The 18,157-nt window shown below is 37.0% G+C and overlaps 1 protein-coding gene across 3 annotated transcripts in view; it reads left to right on the forward strand.

Moving 5' to 3' along the window:
• LOC101893598 (homeotic protein female sterile) overlaps nt 1-15,397 on the forward strand; it is a 284,910-nt gene extending 269,513 nt beyond the window's left edge. For 2 of the 3 annotated variants that reach the window (XM_059129917.1, XM_059129918.1), the window contains 10 exons: nt 2,086-2,968; nt 3,032-4,608; nt 4,730-4,888; nt 4,950-6,381; nt 6,443-6,604; nt 6,671-6,963; nt 7,031-7,364; nt 8,028-8,633; nt 11,537-11,962; nt 14,911-15,397. In XM_059129917.1, the coding sequence (XP_058985900.1) occupies nt 2,086-2,968; nt 3,032-4,608; nt 4,730-4,888; nt 4,950-6,381; nt 6,443-6,604; nt 6,671-6,963; nt 7,031-7,364; nt 8,028-8,633; nt 11,537-11,962; nt 14,911-14,942 (5,904 nt within the window). In that variant the 3' untranslated portion in view covers nt 14,943-15,397. The remainder of the gene's footprint in view (nt 1-2,085; nt 2,969-3,031; nt 4,609-4,729; nt 4,889-4,949; nt 6,382-6,442; nt 6,605-6,670; nt 6,964-7,030; nt 7,365-8,027; nt 8,634-11,536; nt 11,963-14,910) is intronic. The other variant, XM_059129919.1, reaches the window with a different exon arrangement.
• Nucleotides 15,398-18,157: the final 2,760 nt, after the last annotated feature.

Genomic DNA, 18,157 nt, shown 5'->3' on the forward strand with positions numbered 1-18,157 from the left:
CTTTCCTCTTATCTAATTCCAATTAAATATTCAGAATTTAATCCAATTGACTTCTGTTAACGTAGCGGCCATTTGCTGATATTGTCTCTCATTCCATTTCCATTTTGGCGAATGCCAAGGTAAAGTTAATAAACTAAATTAAAAATAAGTTAGCTAACATTTTAAACCATCCCCCATGAGGCATATCATCTAGAAGTTCCATAATATGGCAAATCTTCCTCTTTATTATGTAGTAAACATATGATAATGTTCCAAAATTGCATTATTCCTTAAGAAAAAAACACAAGACATATAAAATTGTTATTTTTCCGTTGTAAAAGATTTAACTTTCCTCTTATTTTCATAGTCTTACTGTGCATTGCCTTCTTAAATCCATTTTCCAAATAGATTCCTATTCAGTTATTTTTAATCCAATTGACTTCTGCAAACATTCCACCCCAATATACACTTCTTTTGTGTATTGCCAATTATAGAGCTTGGCGAATTTGTTGTTTTGTTTGTGGTGTTTTATTAAAATAATATAACAAATTTCTTAGTATTTGTTTAATTGTCATTTGAGTGACAGTTTGCAAAAAAAGCACAAAAATTTTGGCGGTTTTGCATATTTTTTGTTTTTGTTTTTACATTGCCTCACACTACAACTGTAGTACTCTCATCATCACATTCAATCCACTCTCAGAGATGCAATTAGTGCTGTGGAGTCTTGTGGGGTTTTTTCGCCGTTGCTTCTCTCTCTCTCTCATTGTTCTTCACATTTAATAATGCTCTTTAACTCCGGTGTTTCTTAATAAATTGTGAAATCATTTTGACACCACTTTTGTTTTATTATGAAATTCTCAAAATAAAGAAAAAATAAACAGGGAAGAAGCAACATACAAGCAACACCAATAACAAAAACAATACTAATAACTGACAGTTTTGTAAAGCAGAGCTTAAAAAGTAACAACAGGCGACGACGAAGACGACGACGACAACAAAAACAAATTTATCAGAGTTGGCATCCACCACGGCAAGTGTAAAATAAAATAACCATAGTATTTTGTTGTGTTTTGTTAGGCATTTGACGGCGGCGTCACAACAAATAGGAAGAAGAAATAGGATGAGTGGCTAAAATAAAAACAAAAGAAATGACGTTTTAATCGTCGATCGCCAATTGAAAAGGTAAAGAATCAAAGATTTTTTCTTTCGCTTCTTTCTTTGCTTTTGCGGGGTTAAAGTGGGCTCTGCTGGTGGTGTAGTACTAACCTGCTACTGCATAGTCAATCGGTTTCCATTTTGGCGAATGCCAAGGTAAAGTGAAAAAAACTAAATTAAAAATAAGTTAGCTAACATTTTATACCATCCCCCGTGTGGAAACTTGACAGATCCGTGAAGTCCCCCAATATTTAGAAGCTCCATAATATGGTGGCTATGCCTGTGTTGAATATTTGTGAGAGGAGTTAATCTAACCACAAGGAAGCCGGAATATCAAATTTGCAAATGATTTGAATGAAAAAAAAAAAAAAAAAACAAAATAGGGTCGAGGCCTGTAAAATCCAAAAATTAGGAAGCACCCTAATATAAGGGCTATACAAAAAAGCAGACTTCCATTGATATCTTCTGCGAGGCTTTAGTGTACCCACTGGAAACCAAAAATGTCAAATTACAGACATTCAAAATATCGGAAACCTAAAAGGTATCGGTATGTATGGGTTATGCAAAAAAGTGGACCTTCATTGAAAATACCGCTGAGAGCCCGAAATGTAAAGTTACAGCTGATTTGGTGAGAAAATATGGAAGAGATAGAGATCTTATGTGAAGTGTGAAATATTCCTAAAGACAACCTGAAATGTCAAATTACATCTGATTTTGTTGTAAATTGTGATCGATATCTCCAAACTCAAAAAATTCATAGTTTTCCTATTTAGGCGATCCATGGACGTAAAAAAATTTGGTATGAAAAGTTTAAAAGCCTAGACCTTGGGCGAAACATAGACAACTTTTTTGTGATTGATCCCTTTTTTTGGACTATTTAAATCCAGATCCTCGTAGAATACCTTTTACAAAATTAAATATTTATTTCTTTCCCCCTTCCTCTCATTTCAGTATCGTGATATTTGTGACAAAGGCCAAAGTCGTGATATATCCTCCTCAACACCAGCTAACACAACATCAGCCACAACAGCAACAACATCGTCGACGTTGTCTTCTACGAATCCAACCAATGCAACTAGTACGAACAACAACAACAGCAGTAGTAATAATAACAACAACAACCAAACAACCTCAACACGTTGCAGTCGTTGTGCCACCGACAATTGTTCCATACATCCGGTACAACAGGGTGAAGTCTCATCAACCGAACCGCCACTGCCCGAACCATCACTGCTAAATGGACAAGTGCCAGAAATATCGGCCTATTTTGAAGCTTTAGAACATTACATCTCTTCGGTCGGCTGGGTTTTGCTGCAGGTTAATGCCGAAGGCATTATCGAGTCCTGTACACAAAATATCAAAGAATTAATTGGTTATGAAAAACAAGAATTATATCGTAGACCCTTGTATGAGTACCTGCATGCGGGCGATTATGCCAAATTGGATCCCATTATAAATAATATGTCATCGACCCTTTCGGGAGGAGTAGGAGGTCTGGGCGGAGGTGTTGGTATTGGCGGTAATGGTCCCAACAGTGCCGGCAGTGGCAAACACGATCTAAACTCAGGTTGGGGTCTAGGTGATGTTGATGATCACAATGGTGGTGGCGGTGGAGGTGTAGGTGGCATTGTTGGAGGCAAATCGAAACGTAGCATTTCGACAAAAGTCCGAATGTTAGTCAAAGATACACGTTCGGCAACCCAAACCTCAGGTTCTTCGTCGTCTTCATCATCGTCATCAACAACCACAACGACCACAAATAACACAGATAGTAATTCTATGGACCAAAAATCGAAATTCGAAGAAGTTGTTTTAATAGCAGCGCCCGTTAAAGGTGAGTTCAATAAATCATTGTACTCCATATTTCTTTATTCATAACTTTCTTCTTCCATTCCAGACGATGCTGATTCTGCCTCTTCTGTTTTATGTTTAATTACCCGACCTGAGGACGAATCGCCTTTGGAAATGAACATACAACAACATGTCCAGCATCCAACCATTGAACAGGTTACCTTCAAACTAGACATACATGGCAAAATTATTACCCTCGATGCCACAAGCTTGCGTGAACCCTACAAAAAGCATTTAACCCAATGGGTGGGACGTTTGCTGCAGGATCTGTGTCATCCTCAGGATTTATCAGCTTTAAAGACACATCTCTGTGATGTCCAAAATTCAGCGGCCGGGGTAAATGCGATCAATGCCTCACAATCGCCAGGCAGCAGTGTGGTATCAATTAACCCGCCCATATCAAATCATATATCGAAACCATTTCGCCTTTGTCTGGGGACACCCGATGTCTATGTTCATGTCAAGGCCAATTCGAGATTGTTCCTTAACCATACGCCGGGTGAGAGTGATTTTATTATGTCGGTACACACGCTGCTAAATGCCGAGAACGATATGAACAGCAATAGCACCAGTATGCTGAGTGGCAACAGTGGAGGACTACTTACAACCGGTTCATTGGTATCATCTTTAGTTTCCAGCCTATCAATGGATTCCTTGGTGAATACAAATTCGATGTCATCGACTTTGGTGAATGTCTCAGGTTTGGGTGGTTTAGTAGGTGGTGGTGGCGGTGGTATGCCACCGCAACAGCAGCAGCATTCGACACAGACAATAAGTGTGGGCGGACCCTTGATGACATCGGCAGTTATTAATGGCACCGGCAGCGGGGTTGGCAGTGCAGGAAACAATATTGCCAGCGGCTTGGGTTCTGTACAAAGATCATCTTCCACAACAGCTACTACCTCGGGCATTGTCTCCAACAACTCATCAATGGTGAACTCGTTTCCCGCCTCTCCGGCCGGCCACGAACCGCCATCGTTTTATAGTAACGAATTTGATTTTGACTTAAGATCTTCTTCATTCGAGGCCTGGAATGATTCAAGACCGAACTCACGGGCTTCGGTAACAACACCCGTCAGTACACCAAGACCGCCGTCGGCTGGTCATGGTTATAGTCCAGCTATTTGTCCATCGCCCTCAACGCCGTATCAATTGTCATCTCATTCGGCGGCTAGTTTGCCCTCTCCACAATCGAATGCAAGTCAATCGGGTGTCGGTGGCGGCGGTGGTAGCAGTGGTGGCGGAAATCCTTTTGGCAATTTTGGTTTTCATTCCTTCGATAGTAGTAGTGATAAAATGGATAAGGATCCTATGAATAATAATAACAACAACAATAGTGGTAGCAATAACAACATGTCTGGTATGCCAGGAAATTTACCAAACGGTGGCAATGGTGGTACCAATCCCCTAATGATGGGTGGTGTTGTTGGTGGCAATTCTGGTGGTATGAGTGGGTCTCAACAACAACAGCAGCAGCAGCAACAACAAAGCCAACAACCTCAAAACCCTCCCACAGAATCGGAACGTTTAAGACATTTACTTACCAATAAAACGCATTCATCGTCAATGCATGGCAGCGATGGAGATGACAAAGATAATTTGTTGAAGGTAAGGAAGAAAGAAGTAAGTAAAGGTGTGAAATTTGCATAGGCGGGCCATCAATCCATTAATGTGAATTTTGGGGAAATGTTTATGCGAATAATTGTGAGTCCTTTTCTAAAATATCTTTCGAATCTATTTTCAGCTCTATAAGCAAGAGGATGACAAGGAGGGTCTGCAGGCGAGCTTAGGTGGTATGTTTAAAATGGGCCCTGGTTCTGGTCCTGGAGGCGGTATGCAGCGCATGTTCAGCATGAGTGGCATGCAGAAACAAGCAAATTCCAGTAATCCCATGTTGCTATCGGTAAGTGGAAGTGTAAATTTTCTTAAATTACTTACATTGACATTGGTTTCTTCATTAACAGCTTCTCAAATCCGAAGACGATGAAAACAACAAAGGCATTTCGTCTATGGGCCGTTCCAGCGACATGGTACGCATAAAGGATGAGCCGCATGGTTCCCATCAAAATCCCAATAATTTAACCACCGAAGAATTGTGTCGAATTTTGAAGCATCAAGGTGATCCGGCTATGACACGCAAGCGATCCCTTAACGACCCCGATGATGGTCTTTCGGCCAAAAGATCGGACGATCGCCCTTCAAAGTTGTGTGAAAGAAATAAAATGCTTGCCCGACTGCTAAGTAATCCGCCAAAGAATATTACCATGAATATTACGCCTGTTATAAAAACAATTCCGGACAAGGTGCCCACCAGGGGCCCGGGCAATATTGTCTCATCAATGGGCGGTGGCACAACCATGGGTCTAATGCCCGGAAAGGCTTCAACCATAACAACGATGGCCAATAGTGGCAGTATGATTGGTCCAGGTGGTCCGGGACGAGGAAGAGGTTTGGCGCAGCAACAAAAACCGTCGCAACAACAACAGCCTTCCGATGTCTACCTCAATCAACAACAGCAGCAGCAGCGACAGGGTCTGGAATCCTCGGCGGTAGGTTCGAATTTACAACGACTACCACAATCTCATCCTCAGCAGCAGGGCAGTCAAATGGACTTCTCATCGTCATCTACAACGGGAGATCATCCGTTTGCCACCCCACCTCTTAGCACAACAGCTCCTTCAACAACAGCTACCTCAAATTCAAGTGCAACAACGGGTACCTCCTCTTCCACATCCTCCCTCAGCTCCTCCTCCACATCGGGTATCTTGGGTGATGGTGATCAGGAACTATCCAAAATACTGGACAGTGTTATGGACTATGTGCCTGATGACCAGCCGACAGGTCTTACACCGCAACAGATCAACGATCAATTGGCCATTAGCGAAATCCAGAAATCGTTAATGAGCGAGACATCGGCTTTTCGTATGGGTCCCATGGGTATGACTGCACAACAAATGTTGCAACAGCAACAGCAGCAACAACAATCGCAGCAGCACCAACAACAGATGCAACAGCATCATACACAACTACAACCTCCTGCATATCCAGGTATGGGCGGTGGTGCGGGCAACTTAACGCCCCAACAGATAATGCGAATGCAAGCGTTACAAAATATGCGACCCAATCAGAATATGCAAAAAGCTCCACCAAATTATCCAGCAAGTGGGCGTGCTGGTCACATGAACGCTGTCTCAACGCCGAGCGGTGTAATGGCGGCACTGTCGCAGTCACACTTTCGTAACATGACCCAACAGCAAATGGGTCAACAGCAGCAACAGATACTGGCTCATCAGAAAGATCGTTTGTTGGCGCAACAACAGAAAGAACGTTTACTGCAGCAACAACAAAACCAGTTGATGCGTGTGCCGGAAAATGCCACAGCCCGTGATCAGCTGTGTAAGTAATCGAAGAGAAAGCCTAAAGATTAAAACGTAATTAATGATTGACATTTTTATAGGTCTCAATCCTGGTCTCAACAATATAAGTACCTTGCTCAATACCGTGGCACCCAATGTCACATTATCACGCACAAATTTGCCACCCGACTCACAATTAATGTTGCAGCAACAGTTAAGTCCGGGTCAACGCAATGCACCCTTTAGTCCACAATCTAATCCAGGTAGGTTTTCGTTATTTAAGCATTGAAGATATACGTTTTTTATTGGATGCCATTGCATACTTTTAGGCTATGGTCCCCAATATCCACAAACTGCCGGCCAACGCTTGTCACCGCAACAACAACAGCAGCAACAACAAATGGCTGCTTTCCAGGCAGGAAATCCAGCAGCTCAGCTCTCACCCAGGCAACCACATTTTGGCCAGCCAGGTGGCCCCAATACCCCCGGTAGTGCTGGTATACCCTCACCGGGCTTGGGACCCAATTCCTCACCCCAGCAATGGGGCGGTGGACCTAATGCTGGACCACAAAGAGGGCATTCATTACAACAGCATAATCCAATGTTAAGTGCACAATTACAGGTTAGATTGAGTGGCGTTTTGTGAGGTGTGGAAAATATTTTTTGAAAATGTCTCGTTTTTGTTATAGGGAGTTAGTCCTTACAATGCTAGACAATATCAACAACAACAACGAGGACGAGGCTTAAATTCACCCAGTGGCACTGGACCTCAAGGTCCTTCGGGTCCGGGTATTATTGGCGGACCTCAGGGTCCAAATGCTGCAGCTGCTGCCGCTGGTCTCCAGCGCCAGAATTCATTTCAGACAAACGATAGTGGTTTTACGCCGACACCAAATTCCCCATCACCCCAATCACCTTTTGCAGCTGGCAATGCATTCCAACAACAACAACAAAACCAGCAACAACAAATGCAACGTATGCAACGGCAAAGTAGCATACCGCAAGCAACTCAACATTTGCCAGGTAAGATGAGTGAGAGAGAGAATAATTTACAATGTGATCCTTTAAGTTTAGGATTTCGGGGGGGAGATGAGTTCCTCCATCAGTTGTTAGATAAATTCGAAATACGAATACGATTGGATATGGGGTTTCAATTATGTGAAAATTCGAATCGAAAAAAAACAACTGGAAAACCAGTCCAGAATTCATTGCCCTGAAAGTGTTGCCATGTAGACACATTTGACCCATATTTGATTTGTGTTATTTTGGATACTTCATATGTTACTTCCTAAGTTCATAAATTAAGATCGAAGTTCATAAATCAGGTTGCGTGCCAGAAATGTATTACATATTTAGGGATTGTTTTTGTACGACGATTGAAAATTCAAGTTTACAAAACAACAACCATTCCTTGAGTGTTATTTTTTCAAATGCCTGATTTTTATTTATTTCGAAAAAAGTACTCAGATCGTCATTCTTCTCAGACATATTTAATTTAACCGTTTTACTTAGTGGAATCAAAATTATGATTGTGAAAGCAATTAGCCAAACATTTCTTTATTACAAGATCTGTTAGAATTTCCTTATATCATATTTTCCCCATTGCTTATTAATGCTTTCAAACAACTAATCCCCAAATATAAAAACAAAATCACTACAAACATAAAACAACCTAAATCAATTTAGGATCGCCGCGATCATTTGGCAATCACCACAACAGTCATAGCCACAACAGCAACAGCAATAATAATAACCGTCACCAATCACAACAACAACAACACCACCACCATCATCAACAACAACAACAGCAGCAGCAATCGCAACAACACCACCATAACCATCACCACCTGCATCATCAGCAACAACATACACACCAGCAGCCAAATCGTCATCAACATCATCATCATAACACACACCATACACATCCGAATTCCATTGCGAATAGTAACACTGGTCCGGATAATGCTATGGGATCAGCTGTTGTCGATCTATTAAATGGTTTAACGGCGGCCTCAGCCAATCATGCCAATATGAATGGTTTCCTAACGGCCAATGGTGGTAGTGGTGGTGGTGATAATGGACCAGATGTCGGTGGAGGAGGTGGAGTCGTAGTAGGAACCAATGGCATCAGTTTAATGTTTAATAACCATCATTCATCGTCTACTAACAATAACAACAACAACAACAATAGCCAAACAATATCACACCAACAGAACTCATCATCCAATGCTACCTTGTCATCAGCAGCGCCTTCAACCAATGACTTCTATGGTCGATCCAATCAGACGACCGGTAAGAGGAGTACAAACAGTGTGTAACCTTTTTGTAATTACCAACAAAAACAAATATCATCCATTACCACTACTATTGCTCTTACCCACCCCCCTCCAAAAACCAAACAACAACACCCGTATATAAAAATACATGTATATCCCCCAAAAAAACTATTGGATAAAATATATATGGAAATCATAAATTTGACATGCCGACAAAGAGTTGTAGACGTTTTAGGATCTGTACTTGGTAGTGGACTTCTTTATGTGCAGGATAGTGCCTTAGGTTCTAGAGAGTGAAAAAACTCATACAGAGATTTTTTAGATTACTTTTTCATTGTGAGCGAATATTTTATTTTAAATAGCCAACCGCACATGCTCAGCTAAACCTTATTTTTATACCCTCCAACATAATATGGAGGGTATATTAAGTTTGTTATTCGGTTTGCATAAAATTCCATGTCGATTTAGCGAATGTCCGTCCGTCTGTGGGAATCGGAAATCACTCTAGCTTCCGAACGATATTGAAATAGGTTGATAAAATTTTACTCAAATGTATTTTATGTCTGCAGGACTTTTGGTATTGAGAATGGACCATGTAGGTCCACGTTTTGGTATAGCCCCCATATGATGATGCCTCCCTTTTTTGGTATTTTGGTGATTTTAGCGACTTTATTCACCGGAATTATTTCAAATTTGGTATTTAAGGTTCGTAATGGATACTGCAGCCTATCACAGAAAATTTTCGTGCAGGTCCATGCTTTCGTATAGCCCCCACATAACGTCACTTCCCGATATTCAGTATTTTGATGATTTTAGCGACATTATTCACCGGAAATGTTTCAAATTTGGTATTTGAAGTTCGTAATGGATACTGCAGCCTATGACAGAAAATTTTCCGTGCAGGTCCATGCCTTCGTATAGCCCCCATATAAGGGCACTTCCCGATATTCAGTATTTTGATGATGTTAGCGACAATTTTCACTGGAATTGTTTCAAATTTGGTATTTGATGTTCGTAATGGATTCTGCAGCCTATTGCAGAAAATTGTCTGTGCAGGTCCACGCCTTCGTATAGCCCCCATATAACGGTGTCTCCCTATTTTCGACTTTTTGATGATTTTAGCGACATTATTCACCGGAATTGTTTCAAATTTGGTATTTGAAGTTCGTAATGGATACTGCAGCCTATGACGGAAAATTGTCCGTGCAGGTCCACGCCTTCGTATAGCCCCCATATAACGATACCTCTCTATTTTCGGTTTTTTGGTACTTTAAGCGACATTATTCACCTGAATTGTTTCAAATTTGGTATTTGAAGTTCGTAATGGATACTGCCTATGACAGAAAATTGTTCGTGCAGGTCCACGCCTTCGTATAGCCCCCATATAACGGTGTCTCCCTATTTTCGACTTTTTGATGATTTTAGCGACATTATTCACCGGAATTGTTTCAAATTTGATATTTGAAGTTCGTAATGGATACTACAGCCTATCACAGAAAATTGTCCGTGCAGGTCCACGCCTTTGTATAGCCCCCATATAACGACACCTCCCGATATTCGGTATTTTGATGATTTTAGTGACATTATTCACCGGAATTGTTTCAAATTTGGTATTTGAAGTTCGTAATGGATACTGCAGCCTATGACAGAAAACTGTCTGTGCAGGTCCACGCCTTCGTATAGCATCCATATAACGGCACCTCCCGATGTTCGGTATTTTGATTATGTTAGAAACATTATTCACCGAATTCAAGTTTCGCATTTGAATATTGCCTATGCTGGTCCACGCCGTCCTTTAGGCCCAAATATAACGGCTACATTCGCTATGTTTAAGATTTTAACAGAAATTTTAACGGATTTTTTTTTTTTTTTTTGAAAATTGCCAAATTCGTTCTAAATGGTGAAGGATATACAAAGTTCGGCCCGGCCGAACTCATAGCTCTTTTACATGTGTATTTTTAATGTCAAAGTGTTTTTTTGGGAATATTTTGTTTCAGAGACCAATTATATTTTTTGGATATAATTGTATATGGCCCAACTGATTTTTAGGACCATTGTGAATTTGAAATTTTTTAAAACTGTTAAATTATTCAATTTTTTTCGTGGCCTTTTTTGAAAATACTTTTTTTGTATCCCTCAGTCTTAGGAGTAAATTCCTTAGAAATATTTAAATTTTCTGGGAATACATTAAAGGCCAAACAGAGCTATTTGGCCGTCTTAAAGAAGTTCCACAAGTCTCTTAACCAAAGTTTAGCCTTCTATTTTTAGCCGTTTTGGCATTTTTTTAACAATCTCTGTTCATTCTCCAAAGGCAGAACTACATAAAATTAAATTAATTGGATATAAGATTTGGAAATATAATAGTGTCGAAAATTTGTAGATAAGTCAAAAAAGGTTCCAATACCATACCTGTACAAAATTATTTAAAAAAGTAATTTAAATAGATTTATTAGTTTGTTATCCCCACAAAAAAAATCCCTTATGTGTATTATAATCCATTCTATGTATAACACACTTACACCTACATCAAATCACCTAAAAAGGCACCCAAGTATCTAATAATACATACGAACAATTAAAACAATCTCCAAAACTTGTAAATGCTGTATTCTTAAGAACCTAAACGAGAATTGAATCCTCAAATGTGATCCAATAATATTTCCAAAAATTAAAAAAAAAGATTTACCACCTCATCATCCTCCATACCACCAAACCACATCCAAATAATCAAAACAATATTTGCCGTTACTGTTGTGTGTTGGTCTTCTGCTCCCCCCTATGTGTAAATAATAAAAATAATAAACCCAAAGAAGTAGGCAAATCCATATAAATACATAGCTTAATAGAAACTTAAACAGCCACAAATTTATGTTTTTTTATTTAATTAAATCTATTTTTCTCGCTTCTTTCTTTTTACAGCTGGTAATCCCGCCTCTTCAGATTATGTTAAGCAAGAATTGCGCGCTGTGGTCAGTGGTCGTGCAGCTGCTGCGGCAAATTCTGGTGGAGTTAATGGTGTGCCCGGCGGTGGTGGTAACAGTGGTAATCCGGGTGGCGGTATACCTGGTGGTTTACGTGTTGGCACACCTCAAAGTCCATTGGGCGCCCAGACACCGCAAGGCGGCGTTGGTGTTCCCGGATCGATGCAGCAGCACGGTACAAACCATACAAATCCTATGGCCATGACCCAACAACAACAGCAGCAGCAACAGCCCCAGACACCAAGTAGTGGAAATGGTTCAACCAATAGTTCCGGTGTTGTAGGCAGCAGTAGTACAAGTGGTGGTGTTGCATCAATGCTACACTCATCACCGGATCCAACGATGAGCTTTAGTTTTGATACACGTAAGTTATATTGAAATTGGAAATATGAGTAACACAAATAAATTTATCAATTGGTCCCCACAATGTTCGGGTGTTCAACCTGATAGCATCCAAATTCCACACTGTAACAACATTTAAGTTTTACATAGAAATTAGAATGATATTCTTTCATTAACGCCTTGAACCTTTTAGAAGGAACTCTTCAAACTCTATGCAACCGTTGAGCTGCTACTAAAATAACCACGAATTAGAGAAACTTAAAAATCCCTAAAGGTTCTGTAAACAAAACTGTTCCATGGAGGTTTTCTATAGAAAATTACCATGATATTTCTTTAATTAACGCCTTTGGCTTTCTAAAGAAGTTCCACAAGCATCGAGTAGGAGCCTCATGTGACATTATATAATGGGCTCACTTGCCGTCTATATTAAGTCCGAAAGCATTTTAGAAGATGACCTAAAATCCTTCAAAAAATAAGTTTCCATTTGTAAAACAATGTAAAACCTTTACTTGTCTGATAAAATCCCTGTCTACCTTTAAAGACCCCTAAATATTTTTCATATGATGCACTACCCACCCAGCTTCAAAACGTTTTCTTAAGATTATAATGATCTTTAATCGGCTTTTTCGGCCATCAAGAAGAAGTTATGCAATGATCTTAATAGATCCCCTTCTGATATTATATACTGCGCACACTGGTCATCTATACCAAGATTTGAGAAGATGGTTGGAAATCCTTCGATGGAAAGGTGTTTCCATTTGTATTCTTAATTAAGCCTTAACTCTATTTCTATTTACGAAGCAGCAGGTATGTTCTTGAAGAGTGCGTTATATCATCCAAATGAAGCACTACCTACCTTCTAAAGGTTTTCTTAAGATTCCTTAAAGGTTCTCTATAGAAAATAATAATTTTCCTCTTATATTAGCCTGTCTGGCCTTCTAGAAGAAATTTTTTTGGAGAATGATCCAAAATCCTCCCGTTAAAAGCGGTTTCCTTTTGTATTCTTAAGTAAGGCCTTAGTTGTTTTAATAGAAGACCTTATTGAGTTTTTTGTTTTTAAGGAGCTTGAGATCTCTTGTTGAAGAGCCCTATATATCTTCCATGAGAGAAGTTATTTTTGCTTCCAGTAGAAACATCTTCTATCCAAACCCTGAGATGAGATGCTTGTCTGGTCTTCATGATTCATCTATTTTTCTTCTATTAGAAGAATTATCCTCTTTTATTAGAACAATTCTGGGTTTGTTCTGTTCTTTAAACACTCCTTGCATTCTGTTGTTGCAGCAGCTCGTACTGCTATGTTTGTTCCGATATCTTCTATAATCTGGCTCTGCTTCTAGCTCTAAGTTCAAAAAGGATGCGACCTGTATTGACTGGGCCCATTGCGACGAGGGAGTTAGGTGAGTAGGTTTAGATGAGCTTCAACTTCACGAGTCATGTGGACCTGTACCATACGCTAGGCAAGTGCTGTTGTTTTTCTATTGTCTATCGTTTACAGGTATTCTGTGACAATACTCCCGGGGATTTTATGAAAAAAAATAGAATCTTCAATAAGAATACCTCTTGAACTTCTATTACATAACATTCTGGTCTTTTATGATATGATATCCGATTTTTCTATGAGAAGTACAAATCGTATTCATTAAGAAACATCAGTCCTATTGGTCTTCTATAAGAAGAGCTTTTCGGTTTTCTATGAAAATAATTACTGATCTTCAAAAGGGGATCTTTTAATGAAAATGTCATAGTCTTTTATGACATCACTCCTGGTTTTCTATTAAAAGTGTCCTGTTTTCTTTTGGTCTTCTTTGAGCAGCCTTCCACATTTCCTATTAGAATACCTTATTTTCTTCTACGGAATTTCTACAAGAATACATCATGGTCTTAGAAGACAGAGTGATCTCCGCTGTGAAGATATCCTTATCTTCTGTGAGAAAACCCCCGGTTCCTTTATTATAATTCCTTCTAGTCTTTCTTGAAAATATCTTCTGAATTTCTATGAAAAGTCCTCCTGGTCCCATTAAGAAAAGTCAATCTGGTTAACTAACCTCTTATAATTTTTAAAAATATCTTCTACTCTCAATTCTGTATGAATTTACTGAATAACCTCATAGACCTCCTGGCTCTCTATGAGACCTCCTGGTTTTTTATAAGAGGTGTCTCTGGAATGAATTTTCAGGTCATCAGTGAGACTTCTTCAAAATAACTTCCATTTTTTTTAAAGCCCTCCTGGTCCTTTATAAGATGATCTCCTGATAGTTTTTAAAAATATGTTCTATAAGAATGCCTTCGGTCCTCCTGGTCTTCCGTAAAAGACCATCTGGTGATAATTTCTCTTTGTTTAATGAGGAGACCTCCTGTTTTAAATCCTAGTCTTCATTGAGAAATCTCCGTCCTGGATGTAAAGACATGATGATCAGGGATTCGTCGAGGACTATTTTTCTTTTAATCAAATAGACCTAGTTTTCCGGGCTTGTTCTTAAGTAAAAAACCACCTGGTCTTCTGTAAGACGTCCAAATTGTGTATTGAGAAAACCTCTTGTTCTATGAGAAGAAATCCTTGTCATAAATGAGAATACCTCCTCGTCTAGAATGTGAAAAAAATCATGGTCTGGGATTCATCAAAGTGGCCCAATGGCCTTCTTCTTTTTCCCAAATTTAAGAGTACTTAGTTTTACTTTCCAACTTAAATAATAAGACCTGAATATTTTGATGTAGGAGACTTGGTCCTTCATATAAAGACCTGACCTGATGTTTTCTATGAGAACCCCTAAATGTTTTCAACGAACGTAAATGGTCTTCATTTAGAGAAACAGGATGATGTCCTGTAGGTCTTCCATTTCAATAAAATCTGGTTTTCTTTAAAGATTCCTACGCAATTGCACCCATTCTGATCACTTATGAGAGGTCCTTATTTTTTTTTTTATTTAACTATTTTTTATTTACATTTTCTCTCACTTTTTTCATTTACAGAAGACTTCTTCGGTAGCAGCACTACAAGGTGACCCTAAAATACGTTTTTAATTTAAAGTGTCAACACACGAGCATCTTCATACCAGCAAAATGAAAATAAAAAACCACAACAACAACAAATTGAAAACCTAAATGTCGAAATGGGAAACAATGCCATTTCCTCTATATATACAACAACAACAACAACAAAAACACAACCAATCAACTATCCATCCATCCATTCATGCTCCCAACTATAATATTTCCTGGTTGTTCAAAAGAAAAACGAGATATTTTTTTGTTCCAGAAACCCAACAAAACCAACCAACCAACACTGCAGCAGCATATTATGAAAACTGATGAAATTACAAATACACACACATACACACGTTCTACGTAACATTTAGGTGCAATAGTCTGTTCTTTTTTTACTAAAAAAATATATATACATACATATATACATACATGCATAGTACATATACCTACCTAAGTATATAACAAAAAACAACTGCAAACATGAAAAATACACACACACATACATACACAGCGTAAGCATTTATTTAAATTTAATTAAGTGAAAAAAAAAAAAATGAAAAACGAAATGAAATAAAAAGTAAAACACAAAAATAACGATGAGGATGATGATATGATAGTATGTTTTGAATTTAAGAACAACTTGAAATAAAAGTGAAAAAAGAAATATTAATTAAAATGCATTTTTATAAGAAACAAAATGAAAAAAAAATTGAAAATAATTTTTTTTATGTTTAAAATAATGAAATACGAAAATTATAAAAAAAAGAAGAAGAAACTAGAACCCTAAAAACCTAGCATAAGTGCAAAGCAAAAAATCCGGATATATAAGAAAAGAAGTAGAAGAAGCAGAAGCCAAGCCGCCAGCCAGCCAGCCATGCCGTTGGATTCTTAAACGAAACCTGATGAAAATATAGGGAAAATGGCTGCATGTTATTTATATGAAAAAATATTGAAAATAAAAACAAAATAATTAAAAATAAATTAACACACAAACAAAAAAAAAAAAACCTAAACTTATTAGCAAAGTTGAAAACATGTTTTTGTAATTTAATTATGTTTTTTTTTAAATATTAATTAATTAATTATATATTTGTTTTCTTTTCCTCTGTGTATAGTAGCATTATTATTACGTTTTTGTTTTATTTTTATTAAGTTTTTTTTTTTTAATGATGCGTGTCTTTGTTTTCTTTAAAAAAAAATAAACAAATAAAATTAACTTAAAGATGAAAACAAAAAAAAAACACACAATTTAATTATAAAAAAATAAACATTTTCTATGATAAAATCAATTTTTTTATTTAAGTTTAAAGTAACTCTTAAACAATAAAACAAAAGATGAAAACAAAATCTTATAATATTTATAATTATGTGTAAGGCACTAACAACAACAACAAAACACCTCCTTTTTCCTAATGTCAAAACCTTACAACAATGATAAAAACAAAACCAATACTAAAATGGTAAAACGAAACGAACATGTTCCCCCCTCCAACCCGTTTTATATTATCCCCCAAACTTGTTTTTCACTCTTCTTTGTTTTTGTTTTAACGTGTGTATATGATTGTGTACAGGGTATCACAAAAGGTGTGTAATGACATCGAAATGTGGAGGCTCAAGAAATTTTTTAAAATTAAATGTTGAATTGCTCTGAATTCTCTTTGTCAAGTAGAAAAATAATTTGATCTCCTCTAATGGTCGGTAATTTGGTATTCCTAATGAAGAGCCAGTGGGCTTCTTTGTAGACACCCTTTTTCTTAGAAAAACATTTGGTGTTCCTATAGAAATTCTTTGGCCTTTTTATGGAAAGCATTTCGGTATTCATTTGGTCTTGGAATATTGTCTACGAAATAAAGATAGTTTCATTTTCTATTGAAGATCAAATGTGCTGTCATTTTATTTCCAAATTTTAGGGATTTCGATATTATTATTGTAATAAAAAATTGTTTATTAGAATTCAATTTTTTCTTTGGGAAAGTAGTTCACCCTCCTTCATTTTAAATTTATGAAACATATCTTATATTTGGAACATCATAGAGTTGGGAAGCTATAATTCGCCCCAGAGCTCAACCCTAAATATTAAATACGTTTCAGGAATTTTTCAAAAATGTTGTTATTCCTTTTGAGGCATAATTCAAAACCAGCCACTTCTTGATACATTTTTGTTTCATATCCCACATTTTGTCATACCCTGTATAATAATCATATCCAACGGAAAAAAACAACTAAATAGGCAAAACAAATGGAAATATAAATAAAATAAAATAAAATAAAACAATTTATATATATACATATTATATACTAAAACAAATCTGTTATGTATTTATTAATGACAAAAACATAAAACCGATAAAAACAAAAAAATTATAGCAAAATTGTATGGGAATAAGAGAATCATAAATTTTATGATATAAAATAAATTTACATTTAAATGAAAAATAAAAGAAAACAATTTATAAATCGCTTTAAGTTATTAATTAATAATAAATAAAAAGATAAAACAAAAATTACAAAAATATTTTTTTTTTCAATATTAAAAAAGAAGAAACAAAACTCAAAGTGAATTATTTACATATATTATTTCAACAACAAAAACACCGTATACCAAACCTACAAAATGAAAAAAGAAGAAGAAATAAGTTGTTTATTAAAAAATGCAAAACAAACGTTAGACATTCAACAAAAATTTTAGTTTTTTCAAATACCATCTTTAAGGGCCTGTTTCTGTATGACGCTACGAAGTTTAATGCTTACGAAATCACCATTCCGAATACGTTTTCAAAATTGTTGAATTTAGAACAAAAAATATTTGTAAAATTCATTTGGAATGTTTGTTTTTTTTTTTGTCGTATCGTCATACAGAAGCAGATCCTTGCATGTTTATAACAAATGAGGTTTAATAATTCGTTTTCAAAATTAGATTACTTCCGTAATGTTATGCTGTCGAAAAAAACATTTTTTAAAAACAGGAAAATTTGAGAATATGTTTACAAGAAAAAAAGCCAAGAATTCAAGATCAAAAATATTTATATTTTTAAAGATCAGATATTGATATTAGTTAAAGAGGGATAAGAGCTGAATACGAGAAATTTTTGGTATTTTGCAGATTGTCTTCAACGATTTGGTATTTCAAACGGGAATTTTGGGGGAATTAGAATTCCATTGTGAATTCTATAATTTTTTTTTCAATTATTTCTAAAATGTTTTTAAATCTGTGTACATTACAAGCCTCTTA

This window comes from Musca domestica, unplaced genomic scaffold, assembly GCF_030504385.1.
Source record: "Musca domestica strain aabys unplaced genomic scaffold, Musca_domestica.polishedcontigs.V.1.1 7, whole genome shotgun sequence".
Taxonomy (NCBI): Eukaryota; Metazoa; Arthropoda; class Insecta; order Diptera; family Muscidae; genus Musca; species Musca domestica.